The 19870-nt window shown below is 40.6% G+C and overlaps 1 protein-coding gene across 4 annotated transcripts in view; it reads left to right on the forward strand.

Annotated features, from left to right (window-relative positions):
- The window catches only part of LOC142296126 (ral GTPase-activating protein subunit alpha-2-like), a 487199-nt gene that overhangs the window by 368896 nt on the left and 98433 nt on the right, over positions 1-19870 (forward strand). For all 4 annotated transcript variants that reach the window (XR_012751590.1, XM_075339383.1, XM_075339384.1 and 1 more), the window contains one exon: positions 17559-17686. Coding sequence is in view for 3 of the 4 variants with exons in the window: in XM_075339383.1 (XP_075195498.1) it covers positions 17559-17686 (128 nt within the window). In the remaining variant the exon portion in view is untranslated. The remainder of the gene's footprint in view (positions 1-17558; positions 17687-19870) is intronic.

Here is a 19870-nt window from a genome sequence, read left to right on the forward strand (position 1 = left end):
GAAATACTTTTTCTGAAGATCTCTTTATCTATACTAGTGTATACAGAGACAGGCAGGGATTAGCAATATGCACCCAGAAATGCTCATGGTTATCTGTGCATATTGCACCCCACAGGTAGCCTTTTAGTTTATTCCCACATACAATTTTTTTCATATCTTGTGTTCCCAGACCAGATCACTTGCTGCAAGTGCAAGGTGTAGTGTGTTTCAATGGAGGAGGCAGAGTACTGAGACTTGTAAAGTTTGGCAATGTATGTGCATTGCAATGCATTACACCAGTGATCAGAATAATAAAAGGTAAAATCCTGTACAAACAGGGACAAAAAAAATTGGGAAAAAAATAGTAAAGGATTTTTAAAAAATTCTTAAAATAAAGAAAAAAAATTACATTTTACACCAATAAATACATATATTTTTGGAAAGATAAAATCTAAAGTAAAAAAAAAATTTGGTATTGCCACATCAGGAACATCCCAATCTATAAAACTCACATTTTTTAACCCCTTCAGTCAACACTGTAAGAAAAATAAATTAAAAAAGCGTCAAAAATTATGCTTTTTCATCATTAAAAAAAGTTAAATAAAATGCGATCAAAAAGTTGCATATAAATAAAAATAGTATAGCTGAAGTCATCTTGTCCTAAAAAATTCAAGCCCTCTTTAGCCCCATTGGCTGAAAAATAAAAAAGCTGTAGCTCTCAGAATAAAACTAGGCAAAAACATTTTTTTCTATAAAAATGTTTTTTATAGTGTAAAAGCAGCACAATGTTTTGTTTTTTTTTGTTTGATTTTTAAATTATACAAATGTGTTATCGCTGTAATCGTACTGAACTGAAAAATAAATCTGTCTTATAAACTTTACCCCATGGTGATCGGTGAAAGAAAGAAAACTATCCCCCAGTTCCTGATTTACTGAATCATATTCATCCTGCCTCCCAAAAAAAAAGAAAGCAATTTTTGTATTTAAAAAAAAAAAAAGTGTTTTTAGTGCGTGATAGTAGCTAAACACAGAACAAAATATACAAATCTGGCATTTCTCCAGAAGCACAAGCTGGGCACAATGTTCATGCACTACAATGTACTGGGCACTATAATGGCAGGTTTGCAATTTTAGGATTCTGCTCTTCTAGCACATAGGGGCACTGTATATTAAGTCTGTAAACTATTCTTGGAAAATCTGTGCTATAAGAGTCAAATAGCACTCCTTCCCTCCAGAGTCTCACCATGTGGTTAAGCCAGTAATGGCTAACCTATAACACGCATGTCAGAGGGGACACGCCGAAACGTTTTTGCTGACACACGTGGCTCTGGCTTCACTGCCTTCACTAATGGAAGTAAGATGGTGCCATTCGTGCCGCATTCTCACTAGGAGAGTTGCTCGCTTCTGGATGTTGATGCTGTCAGGTAGTGAAGCCAAAGCAGCAAACAGACAGTGTCAGCATCTGGAGACGGGTCAACTCTCCTACTGAGAGCATGGCATGAACGGTGCCATCTAACCTCAGTTAGTGAAGGCAGTGAAGCCAAAGCTCCCAACTCGCAGACTTGTACCCCTTTAAGAGGCAGACGGCTCCTTGGAGATAGGAGAGTAATTTCAGGTGTGTGTGCTCCTTACACACCTGCAAATCAGAACACCAAAATCTGCATTGTATTATGGTGCCCCTTCCCTTTCGAGTTTTGTGCCTCAAAAGTAGTTCTCGATTACATGACGCACTCAGCAGAAATTGCACAACAAACAGTGCAGTCCATTTTTTTCCCTATTACTCCTCCTGTCCGAGCTCTGCCATGTGCCCAAACAGTAGTTTTCCACCACATGTGCAGTAGTGGTGCACTAAAAAAGAAATTCCATAACAAATTGTACTCTTTATTTTCTCTTATTACCCCTCTTGAAAATTAAATGTTTGGGGTCAAACCAACATTTTATTAGAAAAAAATGTGAATTTCTCGTTTACTCAGCACAATGTTGTACAATTCTGTGAATCACCCGAGAATTAAAACTGCTCACTACACTCCTGGATGAATTCTTCACCTGGATGGTGTCATTCAAAACTTCAATAAAACAAGCCCATAGACAGCTATGTTGATGGCAAAATAAAGGTATGGTTCTTGTAAGGAATGTAGCAAAAAAAATAAAAGCACGAGTATAAAAAAATCTGGTCATGAAGGGGTTAAAGGTTTTTGAAATTAATAGGAGTTCAACTCTAAAATTCTCATCATTCAGTATAATGCAAAGGGCATTAGAAAAAGTGGATGTATCTGTTATGCAGCATGCATGACCATATTTAAACTGCTCCCTCCAGTCCTTTACTTTATATAATAATGATGGCAATTTTAATGGGAATCAGTCACCAGGTTTGCTACCTCATCTGAGAATATCATGATATAGTGGCTAAGACCCTGATTCTAGGGGCATCATTTACCAGGCTACTTACTGTAGTTTTGATAAAATCACTGTTTTATCAGCAGGAGATTATCACTAGAGGACTAGTCAACCTTCTGCATTTAGTTCTCCATGTTAATTAACTCCTTACAATCCCATCCACTCCACTGATTGCCAGCTTTTTGCCTATGCACAGTGTACACAGAAAAGTCAGTGATGTGGGCAGAGTTAAGGCCCCGTCACACTAAGCAACATCGCTAGCAACATCGCTGCTAACGAACAACTTTTGTGACGTTGCTAGCGATGTTGCTGTGTGTGACATCCAGCAACAACCTGGCCCCTGCTGTGAGGTCGGTGGTTGTTGCTGAATGTCCTGGGCCATTTTTTAGTTGTTGCTGTCCCGCTGTGAAGCACAGATCGCTGTGTGTGACAGCGAGACAGCAACAACTAAATGTGCAGGCAGCAGGAGCCGGCTTCTGCGGAGGCTGGTAACCAATGTAAACATCGGGTAACCAAGAAGCCCTGTCCTTGGTTACCCGATATTTACCTTTGTTACCAGCCTCCGCCGCTCTCACTGTCAGTGACGGCTCCTGCTCTGTGCACATTTAGCTGCAGCACACATCAGGTAATTAACCCGATGTGTGATGTAACTAGGAGAGCAAGGAGCCAGCGCTAAGCAGTGTGCGCTGCTCTGTGCACATGTAGCTGCAGCACACATCGGGTAATTAACCCGATGTGTGCTGTAACTAGGAGAGCAGGGAGCCAGCGCTCAGTGTGCGCTGCTCCCTGCTCTCTGCACGTGTAGCTGCATGCGCTGGTAACCAAGGTAAATATCGGGTTGGTTACCCGATATTTACCTTAGTTACCAAGCGCAGCATCTTCCACGCGGCGCTGGGGGCTGGTCACTGGTTGCTGGTGAGCTCACCAGCAACTCGTGTAGCCACGCTCCAGCGATCCCTGCCAGGTCAGGTTGCTGGTGGGATCGCTGGAGCGTCGCAGTGTGACATCTCACCAGCAACCTCCTAGCAACTTACCAGCGATCCCTATCGTTGTTGGGATCGCTGGTAAGTTGCTTAGTGTGACTGGACCTTTATACAGAGCTCAACAAAAACCTTTTTTTTTTGTGTGATCTTCGATATCTGTATGTAGAACCTGCTTCCAGAGAGGTTAGGCCTAAGCCACACTGCAAGAAAATCAGTGCGAGTGGAGTGTGATAAAACATCGCATTCCACTCGGACCAATATTAGCCTGTGTGTCAGCGCACATGAGCGATTGTTTTCTCAGTCCGATTAGGGCTGAGAAAATAATCGCAGCATGCTGCAACTGTAATGCGCGACTCATTTCTCTCTCGCACCCATTCAAGTGAATGGGGCGAGAGAAAAATCGCACTGCACTCGCGGTACACCGATGCACCGCGTGTGCAGAGCGAGAATCGCAATTGCTGGCTATGGAGGAGAGAGGGAGAGAAATCCCTCCCTCCTCCGCAGCGCTGGCCCGCACCTCCTGAGAGCCGGCCCGCCCCCCGCAGCTGAGGTCCGCTCGCACTGTCAGACCGCAGTAACAGGGATACTAGCACGACACTCGGCTCCTGCTGTGCTGCTAGCGTGAGTTGAGTGTCATGCAAGCATCGCACTAGTGCCCCATGTGGCCCTGGCCTTATACCTCCACTCCCTCCTGAAAATGGTAAAAAAAAGTATAGGCAGGAGAAAAAAGGAAGGTAGAGGAGGAAACAAAAAAAGGAACATAGAGAATAAGGTGGAGAAGAAAAAAGTGGGGATGGGAAAAGGGCAGGAAATGTAAGGATAGTAGCCACATAGGGTTGAGGACAAATGGTTTAAGAAGAAGAAGCATCCCAAAGGAAGACACCCAAAGTCACATTTAATTTCCTGACAGGCTACAGATTCCTAAATACCAAGGTGTTTAGAACTTGTATCAAATTTTCATTCACCAAAGCTATAATGAAAACTGTGGGAATTCTGTTGTGTTTTTTGTTTGTTTTTTCCAACGTAGTGAAATAAAAGCTTTTTCCACTATCAAAACAACCATAACAACTTATGAAGGTGTATGTGGAGATGGAGGTCTTTCAATGATAGAGCATGGTCAATGATCAACCACTTGACCCTTTCCAAGAATTTAGAAAATATTTAATTATGAAAGTTTGTAAAGATGATTAATATTACATACAATTGAGCAATAAAAATGTTTGCACAGGTGTAGATGTACCCCTGATGGTGCTCTGTTTGCGGAAACACTCTAAACCTGAAGATATTTGTGCTGAGTAGTAACTGGTGACTGTTAAAGACAACCTCTCCCTTGTGTAAAAATGACTATTTTTTTGCTCCTATTTTATTACCATTCCTCCCGTAAGGATTCCATTTTTTATTATTTATAATTCCACCATATGCTTCCAGAGAAATGGGCCTTTTTATCCAATGCTAATTTTTAGGTTTTTTTCAAGGGGGTGGTAATAATGTAAAGCAGCCTAAAGACATGCCCAAGAGAATCCTGTAAGCACCACCCCTTTGGAAATGATCCTAAAAAATATCACTAAAAAGACTCTTGTATCTCTGGAACTGTATCGTGGATTTAAAAAAAATAAATAGGGGAGCAGGGGGAATACTTTAGGAGTGGGGCTGGGCGGACCGGACTGTAAAAGTTCGGATCCATGCGGTTTCACAGTTGCCCGGGTGCTGGGCCCTAGATTCCGCTGTTTGATCCGGATCTCTAAAAACTAAAAAAAAATAAAGGAAAAATAAAGAAACTAAGAGTGAAGCGAGCGCATACTTACCCAGACTCCAGCCCGACTGTACACGGCTCCGACACTGCTGTAGCCTGCTTCTGCGGCCTCCCTGTGCCACTCATTTCATATGCACGGCTTTCCTCGCCCACCAGCTGCCTTGGCCTCTATGATAGGTTGCAGTCAGACGCGTCCCCAGCATGTGTGACGCGTCTCCCTGCATCAAGTCATCGCGGCTCATTCAGTCTCTGGAACAGCTGTGGCTGCTCGCTGTGATATTCAGATGTAGCAGAGCTGTAATCATCGTGGGATCTCATGTGGATTACATCTTATCTGTAGGGTGTCTTGGGTTAAAAGGGGTTATTCGGGTTATTTTGCGCTTTTTTTTATTATTTCACTATTAGGCTACCTTGGGGCAGGTAAGTAACTACCTACCTGCCCTGCTGTCAGCTCCTCTCTCCGGCTCAGAGCGGTCATGTGACTGCTCCTGCCGGGATTTTGCTACTTCCTGTAATGTCACGTCAACAGGGGCAGGAGCTTATGCTCGCCATGTAGACGTGTATCACAGCCAACGTCATGTAGCCGCCCTGCAGAGCCCTATGTGGTGGAGCCTCCAGAGCCCTATGTGGTGGGGCTGTTCTTTTCAATGCTGTAGTGATGAGAGGTCAGTGCTGGGCAGAATACTGGCAGCCGATGAGTGTACAGAAGGCGGCTCTGGACAGTGAGGTTTGGAATAGGAAGATTTCATGTTTGGTTGAGTTGCAGGTAAATAAAGTGTGTGCAGAGAATAAAGGGATAATTCAAGAGGAACAAAAGTTAGAAAACCAAAAAAATAATGTAGGAATGTTTTATATGACAATACAGCACAGATTAGCTTAAAAAAATTTGGAGCTTATGTCGGACAACTCCTTTAATAAAGTGGTGAAAGAGGGGGCTTTTTTGTCTTTTTATTCCAAATAAAGGATTTTTTTTCTGTGTTTTGTATTTATTTACTGTCACTTACAGATTAGTGATACGGGTGTCCTAGACTCTACTATTACTAACCTAGGGTTAAGTAGCAGCTGTGCGCTATTAACCACTTATTACCCCGATTGCCACCGCACCAGGGCAATCGAGAAGAGCCGGTAAAATCCCGGGCTTGTCACATCTAATGGATGCAGCAATATCAGGCGGCTGAAAGCTGATATTCTCTCCAGCCTAAGAATGCTAGCCCCCAGCTGGCTTTATCTTGGCTGGGTATCTAAATTAGGGGGGACTGCACATTGTTTATGTTTTTTTTTGTTTTTTTATTAGTTATTTAAATAAAAAGGAAGCCGCATGCGGTTCCTCTTCTTTTGATATCTAGCCAAGATAATTGCAGGGATGAGGCTGCAGCCTGCTCATCTGTGCTGGGTATCAGAATACCCGGGGGGGTGGGACCCAGCACCAATTGTTTTATTTAGGTTTATACCATGATACGGACGGTAGATGCTTGTGTATGGGATCCTTCCAAGTATGATGTAATTTCAAGACGCTCTGATCACATGATGGGGCATGTTCAAAATGCCGTCCGATGTTTCCATCCAGAATAAACTTTATTATTCCAAGTCCACGTGGGCATGGAGGTGTTTATAATAGAAACGGGAGTCTGGGGGTGAGACCCCGAGAGAGTGTGGGGGGGGGTGCGAAGCTCCCCCTTGCATGAATATGGTGGACGAGAGGAAACCTCACCACGCTCAATAACCAAGCCGGTCACGCCCACTAACTTGGAATGAGGCCATACATCCTAAGCTCATGGTAGATGCTAGAATGTATGGGCTCCTTCAGTTACACTGCTTTCTCCGCCTACTGGCGCCTGTGATTGGACGCAGTCATGTGACACGCTGCCACTCAGGGTGGGGTCCTGTCTGACTGTGTGTCTGACTGTGATTAGCGGCCCAGGAAGTGAATGCAAGACCTGGGTGCAGAGTATAGCCATGCCGGTGCCTTGCTAAGTCCACCACTTTCTCCCCCATACCTCTATCCGTTCTACGACCAATGGGGGCCGGAATCTGGAGCGGATCCGGGTTTTTTTGGTTTTTTTTTTTACATTGAGCAGGTCCTGTTTTTTTGCGAGTCTTTCCAGCTCTATTTAGGAGTAGTGATGATTGAACACTACCATTCTCAGGTGCTCTGTACTCGTAAGGAGCAGTTAATGCTCAGATGAGCACAACTCCAATCCCGAATATAATGGAAGTCAATAGGAAACGCGAGCATTATTCTAGATTTCCCGGAAAAATGCTTGCGTTCCCCATTGACTTCCATTATACTCGATTACTCGAGTGGTGCCCGTCCAAGCATCCAGCTGCTCATTACGAGACCCAAGCATGGTAGTGTTTGCTCATCACTATTTAAGCTGGCAATTTTTGGCCTGATGATAAGTCCTTGTTAAATACCAATGTTCCTTGACAACAGAAAAATGCGTGATCATAAAAAGACTGAATTCTAATGACTTTGATTTATAAATGTCATACCAGTAGCCATTGATATTGCCTTCCTAGGGTCATGTGCACACGGCTCGGACGCTTTAATCGTAATGGCACTGCTATATTAAAAAGAAGACAAAGCCATTGCAAAGCAATAAACTGTATCCAGACATTTCCAGGGCAAGTGCAGCTGACCTTAACTTCGCTAGCTCCTGACCCCAGGGTGTGGGAGACGCTTGGAAGGGAGATGTCTGCTATTTGGCCTCTTTCTTGGTATTTAAATTGCATCCCCTAATCAAATGAAAAGGCTGCCCTGTCTATCAGGTTACGAGTCCCCAGCAGCATTTGGCTTTTATGTAGCATAATGTTAGTCTTTGGTTTGCATTCGGATTGGGGCACCTGGGCCAGTGTTGGCTCTGTATTCATTTGTCCGTCACACGCAAAGTTCTGATGCAAAAAGAGCGGAGCAAAATTGATATTTATATTGGCTTCTCTCGGTAAATATAGAAATCCGACTTCTGCCTTTTTCTTCACTTAATTAAGCAATATAATTATCACAGACGTAATGCAGCCTTTGCTCGACCAAGCTGCAGAGAAAAAGACAATAGTAAGTCTGTTAGAATGAAAGCATTCCACACGTCACAGATGTATGAGGGTATTCTACACAAAGAGGTGAAAAGCTGCCTGCCACGGCGGACAAAGACTAGCACGCGGGCTCTGCTCACCACACATACCGCTAGGGACCCAGTATGGGCTCTCGGGGACACAGATGCCTCGTTATACTGTGGCCAGTCATTGGAGATTAATTCTCAGCCATTTGGTACAATAATTTACCCATTCCCTCGTGTTTTAACTAGTGTCATTGACTGCAGACCATAGACCTTTGTAACCTCGTCCGCTGTGTCATTTTAGAAAGTGCGTGTTTTTTCCATTTTGTTGTTTGTTTGGGTTTTTTGTTTGTTTTTATAGTAAAAACTTTTTGAATACTTTTCAGGACATTAACCTGGTAGTATGATTCCTCTGTTCTTTTTTTTTTATTTATGGCGATACCAAATTTATTTCTTATTTTGATGTCTAAAACATATTCAGAACTTTTTTAAAAATTTATGGGAAAGTTTTTTGACTTAAGTTTTTTTTACATTTCTCAGCAAAGGCAAAAAAAATGAAAACTTGTTGCCATTTTCTCATACGAATACATTTTTTTATTATTCCAACAATGAAGCTGCTTAAGGTCCTCCTTCACACGTCAGTGATTCCGGTACGTATAACGTCATTTTTATACATACCGGAATCATAGACATACGCAGACACATTAAAATCAATGGGTCTGCACACACATCAGTGATTTCTCATGGACTGTGTGTCCGTGCAGCGCACACACGTCTGTGTATTCCGCGTGGAGACAAGTCCATTTTTTCTCCTTCATCAGTGATGTCATACAGACCACGCAGTGGCGTGATCCATGTGACACGTACCGGAGAAAACACATGTCTGTGAATTAAAATGATTTTCTATACTTGCCTGTCAGCGATTCTGTCTTCGGTGCTGCTGTCTCTTGCTTTAGGGCCCGCTCATTATGCTCATTGCATATTCACTGCACCGTGGACCCGGAAGCAGCAGTGCCGGGGACAGTATCATCGGGGACAGGTAAGCATCAAATTCCTGCTCTCCATGTGCTATCACAGATTGCACACGGAGAACACACGTTCCAAAATCACACACACGGAAGGCCATATGCACCTTCAAAACACGTTAGTGAAAAATATGTCTTTTTCACTGACGTGTGAAAGAGGCCTAAGGGCTTACTTTTTGCATGGAGGGTTGACATTCGTATTGGTATTATTTTGGCGTACATAGCAATGTTTTGACCTCTTGTTACTGCATTTTTTTTATGAAGTGTGTCAACAGAAAAACATAAGATTCTGATATGTTATTTTTTTTACTTCTATTTATACTTTTTTATTTTTATTGATTACACCGTTTATAGAGGTGGCAATACTTTTATATTTACTTTATTTCTAAGCGGGGAAAAGGGGAGGATGAAATGATATGCTTAAAAAATTTCTTTTAACATTTTTTTCCCACTTTAATATTACTGTCTGTGCTCTCAAGTAAGTGACCCAGTCCAAAGATTAGACATTTGAGATAGTTTGCACACACTGGCAGCACAACCACAAGGTTAAAGGGAACCTGTCACCACATGTTTGGCTTATAAGCTGCGGCCACCACCACCGGGATCTTATATACAGCATTCTAACATGCTGTATATAAGAGCCCAGGCTGGGGGTATAACATAAAAAAACACCTTATAATACTTACCTAACAGTCGCTGCGGTGGGCTTCATGGGCGTCTCCATTGTCCAGTGCCGGCGCCGCCTCTTTCGGCCATCTTCATCCTCTTTCTGAAGCTGCTCAGGGCAGATCAAAGTGCGCCTGCTCAGGTCCGGAATGCTGGCGAGTGTGTATGACATCGGACCCGTCATGCACCGCAGCTAGAGAAGAAGGAGCACAAAGATGGACAAAGGAGGCAGCGCCAGCACCGGACCACAGAGACGCCCATAAGGCCCACCGTGCGACCATTAGGTAAGTATTATAAAGTGTTTTTAATGTTCTACCCCCGGCCTTGGCTCTTATATACAGCATGTTAGAATGCTGTATATAAGAGCCCGGTGGTGGTGCCTGCAGCTTATAGGCCGAAAACGTGGTGACAGGTTCCCTTTAAAACTTGAGAAACCAAGCCGCAGACAGTTCAAGCACATGGCAACTCACGCAGTTTTGGAGAACTTAGTGAGATGTTTGCATAACTTCTACTACCGCTGTATGCGCTGTTCCTTAATGTGCAATGTTATCATTTACTTAATACTCATTGATGGCTTTGATCCTAAGCACAAGTAGATTATTTTTGTTGTTTACTGTTTCACTCTCGGCCATTTCAGGGGGGGGGGGGTGTTACCATTTTGTCCAGAAGCATTTATAGCATTTATGTTTTTTTGTTTGTTTTTTCTTCAGTCTCTTGTGTGGATGGGAACACCTGAAGGCATGCAGCTAGCTTTTTAAAGTGCTAAATTAATAATTCAAAAAGCATGTGTTTCTTCTCTTGCAGTAGTGTATTACTAAAGCCAGCACCCCTCTGTATCTGAGCTGGCTGTGGTCAGTTAGGGCTGCTCTGCAGATATAAGAAAAGGGGAACAGATGGTGCAAATCTGGTGTCAGACCTGACCGTTTTCTCCCTGGAGGACCTAAGTGAGCTTATCAAAGTGCTGGAGTGGAGTCCGAGGCTGCAGTCTGTCTCTTACGAGAGCTGCTCAATCTGCCCTGCTGAGCTCTTCAGGATAGGAGGCAGTTGTGATTGGGCCGATCGATACTTAGGCTTTATATACGCTCTTTTTTTTTTTTTGCACCCCCTTCTTTCTCTTCTAATGCTGGATGCTGATTAGATGCATGTCTGTCACGTCTCTGTAACAACTGGCAGAACAGTATTTGCTTCCTCGTGTTATTTTGGGGATGGTTGTGCACTCCACATCTCTTTATTATTAATGCTACTCTATTATCTCTTGATGTATGCAGAAAAACAGATTCCCCATTCATTCTGCCAGTGTCGAGAGCGGTTTGTGACCCCTGTCAAATGTCACTAATCACAGCATCACCCATCTCTTGTCTTCCTTCACAAAAATAAATGAATAAAATCCCTTATGAATGGCTTGTTTTCATCTGATTTTTCATTTGTGGTTGTTTTATGGCCGTTTTGTTTTTAATAATTCAGAAAATACTGCTGCTTACATAACAGGATGGAAAATAAGATGGTTTACACCAGATTGTGATTTTTGTTTTTCTACAAGCAATTATTCCATCTTAGTTTTCGGCACTGGTATTCATTTGTACACTTTTTCTTTTTGTCTATATTACACTAGTATAATTTCTACCATAATCAGGGATATTATGCTGTATGTGGACTGAATTGTGACCGCTAGACCCTATTGGCTATATGGGATCCATCTGGGTTCCAGTCTCTTTAATGGCAAGAATTGTGTTTTGTGCTTTGTATATTTTGACATCAAAACGGTCAAAGTCCCTGCAAACATGTAGTGTCAGTTTGGACAGAGCCTAAAGACATAAAAACACCGTTTAGACGCACTCTTGAGTTGGCCGAGCGTCCATGTTCTTTCAATATAGAGAGTGGAGTAAACACTGCTGCCAGACACTTTTGGTGCAGGTTATCTCCTGCAGAAACAAAATATATTGTTGGCCAAACTAGAAGTTCTACAGAACCATCTGTATATCTGGTATCTGTGTGTGTGTGTGTGTGTGTGTGTGTGTATATATATATATATATATATATATATATATATATATATATATATATATATATATATATATATATATATATATATATATATATATATATATATATATATATATATATATATATATATATATATATAATATATACACACACAGTACAGAGCAAAAGTTTGGACACACCTTCTTATCTCTAGAACAACTGTTAAGAGGAGACTTTGTGCAGCAGGCCTTCATGGTAAAATACCTGCTAGGAAACCACTGCTAAGGACAGGCAACAAGCAGAAGAGACTTGTTTGAGCTAAAGAACACAAGGAATGGACATTAGACCAGTGGAAATCTGTGCTTTGGTCTGATGAGTCCAAGTTTGAGATCTTTGGATCCAACCACCGTGTCTTTGTAGAAATGGTGAACGGATGGACTCTACATGGCTGGTTTCCACCATGAAGCATGGAGGAGCAGGTGTGATGGTGTGGAGGTGCTTTGCTACTGACACTGTTGGGGATTTATTCAAAATTGAAGGCATACTAAACCAGCATGGCTACCACAGCATCTTGCAGCGGCATGCTATTCCATCCGCTTTGCGTTTAGTTGGACCATCATTTATTTTTCAACAGGACATTGACCCCAAACACACCTCAAGGCTGTGTAAGGGCTATTTGACTAAGAAGGAGAGTGATGGGATGCTACGCCAGATGACCTGGCCTCCACAGTCACCAGACCTGAACCCAATCGAGATGGTTTGGGGTGAGCTGGACCGTAGAGAGAGTGAAGGCAAAAGGGCCAACAAGTGCTAAGCATCTCTGGGAACTCCTTCAAGACTGTTGGAAAACCATTACTGGTGACTACCTCTTGAAGCTCATCAAGAGAATGCCAAGAGTGTGTAAAGCAGTAATCAAAGCAAAAGGTGGCTACTTTGAAGAACCTAGAATATAAGACATATTTTCAGTTGTTTCACACTTTTTTAAGTATTTCATTCCACATGTTTTAATTCAGTTTTGATGCCTTCAATGTGAATCTAAAATTTTTAAAGTCATGAAAATAAAGAAAACTCTTTGATTGAGGTGTGGTGGTATATATATATATATATATATATATATATATATATATATATATATATATATATATATATATATATATATATATATATATATATATATATATATATATATATTTATATAATGCCTCGTGGCATTGTTGTTCATTTATATACTCAACGATGAGTGATCTCAGTCATATGATCCATGATGACATCAGCTGTCACATAACTCTCTGTTGGGAGGGAGTCCACATAATTATGATCCTATTGTCCCAAACTATATAAATCTTTATGATTCTCCACTCTATCAGACCCTTAGAAGAATCAACGACAACTCTTGTCCTACATGGAGGTGACAGACGGTTGGTAATCGGCCTTCAATGTTATTTGATGTTAGTTATACTTGACTTATTAGAATCCCAGAAAGAAAAGAGTCTTTACATTTTGCCAGGAGTAGACATAGTATCCTAAGACGGAACACCATAATATTATTATAATAATTTATTTACTTTTTGCTCCAGGATACAGATAATTAAACAGAATAGGGATGGGGTATAGTGCAAAAGGGGAAAGAACCCCACGTGCCCCCAGAATAAAAGGACCAGTAAATATGATGTATAAATTCAGTAATGGGATACAGTGGGAACTAACATTAGATGGTGTGAAACATTTGTAACTAAAAGGATTACATCATAATGATTGTAGCTCACTACCATCCATGAATAATCAGACATAATGGCAACCAATATCACTCACCTGTAAACTAGCAGCTCAGTCAACGTCTGGTACCGGGGTTACATGTGGAGACCGACGTCCCAACACGTGTTTCACGTCACTACGCTTCGTCGGGGGACTGTCTACTTGACTTATTATCAGTATGTATAGTTTCCCTATGGGATGTCACTATGCACGTATGGCTATTTAACAGGAAAGATTAGTATGACTTTATGCATTACGCACTTTGCATTAGTAAGAGATCTATATTACATTAAAGGGAATCTGTCAGCAGGTTTTTGCTATGCAAGCTGAAGAGTGCAGGCTGCAAGGGTTAGGACATAAAATTCAGGGATGCCTGTCTAGTCAAGGTCCGATCTGTTGTTTATTTGCTGTTTATTTAAGCAGCAGGACTGGGTCTACAGAGTCACACTCATGGCAGTCCGGCACTCCCCCATCTAAGATTGACACCTCACTGTTAATATACAATCTTTATAGAGAGCCTGGTGTGGGTGGGGACAGCTTTCTCACCTCTGCTACATGACTAAAGCTAAAAATTCTGATTGTGTCAGACCAGCTGCACCCAGTAATCTAAGTCATACACCTTTAGATTCAGGAACTCTTTGCCTACATCATGCTGCTCTCAGATGAGGTAGTAAAAACCTGCTGACAGATTCCCTTTTTAAGTATATCACCTTTATATATATATATATATATATATATATATATATATATATATATATATATATATATATATATATATATATATATATATAATATAATCTTATCTCATATATATATATATATATATATCTCATATATATATATATATATATATATATATATATATATATATAGAGAGAGAGAGAGATATATAGAGATATATAGAGAGATATAGAGATATATAGAGAGATATAGAGATATATATATATATATATATATATATATATATATATATATATATATATATATGAGATAGATATATATCTTATCATATATATATATATATATGTATATATATATCTCTCTCTCTCTCTTATATATATATATATATATATATATCTATATATATATATGTGTGTGTATGTATATATATATATATATTGCCCTTCTGCTTGGCGCTGTGCATTGATTACTCATTATGAGTAATATACACTGTAATGTAACTCATTATGAGTAATATACACTTGATATCTGTAAAGACAAATTGTGTATTTTGGAGTGACCACCCTCCTCTCAGAACCCCTGTTCATTATGGATGAAGTTCACCACTTTTTTAAATATTTGAAACTGTTTGTCAAGAATGTTATGATTATGTAAATCAATAAAATAAATTTTATATATACGGCCTCTCAACTCTCCACAGACAGATTGTCATGGGAAAGAATTGCCTGGCATATTGAATTAAAATGCCTCATCCCTCTTTTCCTTCACAACAACTATCATGGTAGAGTAGGGAAGCCACCATACACATTACGGTAAATCATCTGCCAGTCTGGCTGAAGTCTGTGGGTTTGGTTGTCAATAATCTAATCTGTATATGTGTATTGGTTAATGTACTGTTACCATGTAATTAATACCTCTGTACATTCATGCTCTATAATATGTTTTGTTGGGTTAGTATAAGGTTGGCCATAAATATAAAGAAAGTAATGAGCATTCTTATATTTCAGTTTAAACTACATCTCTGCATTTTTTTTATTTATATATATATATATATATATATATATATATATATATATATATGACATGTGGAACAATTAGTCAAATTGACAGACTAATGTTTTCGATTGTCTTGGTGTAGTTGGCTACACCGTTTCAATACATTTTCCTGTTATAGCAAACATCAACATTGTCTGAAAACTACGTCCATTTTGTTTTTTACTAAAATATCTTGCTAAAAAGTGTATGGCTTATAGTCTGGAGACAGCTTGCTCTGTCATCGATGAGAATGCTGACAGAGCATCCTACTGTACCCATTACTGATCAGTGCAGCAGAGGAAGTTATCTGTACAACTATAATGCTACATGGATGCTGCAGGTCCTTACCAGCTGAAGGACCTTTCAGCTTATGTCATCAGTAGGAATGAGTGAACCCGAACGATAACTCAAACACAGAATTTTCACAGATATCCGAGTTATGAGTTTGGATGCTGTTTAGCTGCTGAATATAGCTTGCTGAAAGGCTTAAGTGCAGCCAATCAACAAGCTTTCAGCATGGGCAAGATGCCTGGACACTGCTGGGTACAAAATAAATAAAAAAAAAAAAATATTTAAAAAAAAAAAAAACAGCTGGGGTCTGGTATAATCATACTGGGAAGGACCATGGTTATTTGGCTTTTCCCAGCCTAGAAACACCAGCCCACAGCTACTCCAGAAGTGGCACATCCATTAGATGCTCCAATTTTGGCGTTTTGTACTGCTCTTCCCAATTGCCCTTGTGTGCAATCAGGGTAATAATTTTTGGGATCATGTCAGCTGTGTAATGTGAGCTGACAATTAAACCCATGGGTTAGTAATGGATAGCTGCCTACTCCCTCGTTCATCAATTTATTAATTAAAAAAAAAATCTTCAAAGCTCTTATGTAATCTTAATGGTATAATGTCCCACGAAATCCATCGAATCCTATGGAGCCTCGTTCTGAGAAGGTTTTCAGAACGAGGCTTCATAAGTCACTCCCGGTATACAGCACGCACAGAATTTCTCACGAGCGTGAGAAATTTTGCACCTGACGCTGACCACAAGAGAGCTGTGAAGCCTTGTTCTAAAAAAAATTCTCAGAACGAGGCTCCATAGGTCACTCGCGCTCACAGCAGTCAATATTTTTCCAAGAGCACGGATGACAAGGGCCAATACAAGTCTATGGGTCAGTAAAAAACACGTACAGCACACGGATGGCATTGTGTGTTGTATGTGTTTTAACATTGCAAAGTATGGGAGAAGCTTTGTAATTTATTTATTCATCCGTCCACAAAAAAACTCTGATGACACACTGATGTTTAAAACGAACACACAGTTGACACACTAATCCACAAATCTAATGGCACTGGTATGGTTATTTTTTGTATGTGTTTAAACATGGACGTGTGAATGAGGTCTAGTGCTGAATGCAGATTCTGATGAAGTGCCATCAATTTTAAAGAACTTGTTCATTCTTTTAATGGTTTTTGAAGATTATTTGGCTCTATTCTTTTTAATTGCAACTAATCCTACTGTACAATATATACTCTGGAGGGTTAAACCATGTGTCCACCTCAGATGTCCTGATGGCTCTTTTTAAGTAGTCTAATAGATGTGTAAAATATTGTACAGGAGCAAGCCTGCTTTATATTAGCATCCTTACAACCATAGGTTTTCCGGGTACCATGAGGGGTCTGGGTCCCGCTGCCATAACACGGCTGTATGATGGCCACCATACATTAGCATTGTAAGCTTTGTCACGGATGTATCTTATACACTTGTTCAGTGATGGTTTTGAACAAACACAAATCAGATTCTCTGTAACTATCTAGGCCAATGAGTAAAAAACCTCCTAATTATTCCTAGTTGCTTGGGCAGATGCAGAAGGTTTAATCAAAATGCTGATGAATATTCATTAAGAAATGCTCAAGTCCATTTTATATGAAGACCATAGCACTCACATAGTGCAGAATATTTGTTTTAGCATTTTGGTGACCAATGCGGATTAATCTCTTTGAGGGAGATCCACCCTAAATATATGACCCTGTTAGGCTATAACATTGTCTTTCTCCACATATAAACATGGATTGTGCATATGTGACGACGTGTGGCATGTGTCATCTGTAGACCTCATTGCTGTGTGTAACTATGCATAGAGAATACTACCTGTGATGCTGCAGAAAAGCAACATTGGCACTATGAAAGCTTTCTTTTGTGGTCAAATCTAAGAAAATGCTTTTGTCTCAAAATCCTGTGTTTATTTTACAGGTGCCATTTTTCGGTCCCCTTTTTGATGGCGCTATTGTGACAGAAAAGCTGTTGCCAACTCTAGTGTGTGCAACCTGTATCAATGCCAGCCGAGCAGTCAAGTCCCTTATCCCTCTCTACCAGAGCTTGTATCCTTTTTATGTTAGGCATGTGTCATAAAGGAGGCCTCCTTTGGTCACGGTAAGTGCTTTAATTTCATATTTTGGCAGCGCACAGGTGGCTGTCATGCGGAGATTGACATTTTACATAAATTGAAAGAAGAACTGCATCATCTTGGAAGGAAAATCAAAGCACAACGATCATCCTTACTGATGTCGCATTGTCAACAATACGCCCACAAGTTGACACGATCCATCTTCAGTCTTACTAGTGGTATTCACATATTATGAATGGATGGTGACATGGGGCTTTGTGGGCTTATTATTAAGAAGATTTCTTTAAAGAAGACAGAAGAACATGTCATTATTAACCTAGAATGGCAGATTTGATTTTGAAAAATGTGTCTTAAGATATAAAAAAATGTATTGAACTGAGATTACAGCTTATTTATAATGTAAAATGTTTTTTTCTCCTAATAGAAAAAAACTCCTCAACATTGAAATTGCAACACCAAGAAGGAAATTTGAAAGACATTTTAATGATATGGAAATGATAAAAACAATATGGAATCAATGAGGATATTGTTGGTTGTCCAAGAAATGTTCCACCACACTGGATGCTCTGGCAGGCAAATAATGTAAATTCACTTTTGGTAGCTCCCTTTTCCATTGCCAACCAATAACATCCCAGATGTGCTCAATGGGAGACACTACAGACCATGGTAGCATGTTTAGGCCACACAGGCTGCTCAGTGTTAGACTTGCAACATGCAGCCTAGCTTTGTCATGTTAAAAAATGGCTCCTGGGACATTTTGGAAAAATGGCTGTACCACTTGTTCCATGACAAAATCAATCTAATGCCGAGCTGTTGGTGTACCTAAAATGACAGCTAGTTGGGTTCAGCTACTGTATATTATCTTACACCACAGTATAACCATTGTGATGTTCCCTCGTGAAGACCTCTTCATGGTGTTGACCACATAGTCTCCCGATTCATCTCCAGTTATCATTGTGTCAAAGATGCAAGTTGAACTAATTTCTGAAGAGGGTAGCTGTTTATTAAAGCTTCCATTTATGTTTTACTGTGAACCATGATAGCCTTTGAGAATGGTGGCATTGGGTCAATGGAACACCTTTAGCTTGACGTCTGTCTTCTAGCACAATATCACGCAATTGCCTTCTGATGGTTTGTTTAGACTGTGATGTCAAATTGTACTTTAAGTGCAGAATAGATCACTATGTATCATTCTTCTAATATGATAATCTGTACACATGTTGCTGTCAGCTCATCATTGTTGTCCCAACCACACAACATTAAATAGTGCAGATTTCTAGGCCTAACCAATCATGTTGTGATCTGGCAGAGTTTGCATGGATTGACTGCATAATATGACCGCCACTCAGTAAAGTTTTACCAATCAGCAGTCTTTTGCTTCTTTAACCCCTTCACGACCATGGACGGATATATCCGTCATGGAGCGTGTCCCGTTAAGCCCCGCCCCCTGCTGCGGGAAGATGGCGGTCGGCACACATATCAGCTGTTTTCAACAGCTGATGTGTGCCTGAATCGCTTCCACCTGCGGCCATTAACCCCTTAAATCTTGCTGCCAAAGTCTGGCAGCAAGATTTATATGCGCGCGGCCATGTTTTTTTACTTACTGCCGCCCCCACCGGAAGTCACGTGCGTGATCACGTGACTATCGGTGGTTGCCATCGTAGCACAGGGTCATGTGATGACGCCTGCAGCTATGAAGTTTCACTTTCGTTTTCCCTCGGCCGCGAGCAGAGAGAAACAGAAAGTGACTGAATCTGCTGTTTACAGCTGTATAGCTGTGATCAGCAGATAGATAAGAGCGATCGGATTGCTGATCGCTATAGCCCCCTAGGGGGACTAGTAAAATAAAAAAAAAGTAAAAAAAAAAATTAAAAAATAAAAAAAACCCCTAAAAGTTCAAATCACCCCCCTTTCCCCCCCATTGAAAATTAAAGGGTTGAAAAATAAATAAATATACACATATTTGGTATCGCCGTGTTCAGAAATAAAATCAATTAATCTGATTTGTAAACGGCGTAGTGGCAAAAAAATTCCAAACGCCAAACTTACGGTTTTTGGTCGCCGCAAGTTTTACGCAAAATGCAATAACAGGCGATCAAAACGTAGCATCTGCGCAAAAATGGTACCATTAGAAACGTCAGCTCGAGATGCAAAAAAT

Source organism: Anomaloglossus baeobatrachus, chromosome 3, assembly GCF_048569485.1.
Source record: "Anomaloglossus baeobatrachus isolate aAnoBae1 chromosome 3, aAnoBae1.hap1, whole genome shotgun sequence".
NCBI classification, from domain to species: domain Eukaryota; kingdom Metazoa; phylum Chordata; class Amphibia; order Anura; family Aromobatidae; genus Anomaloglossus; species Anomaloglossus baeobatrachus.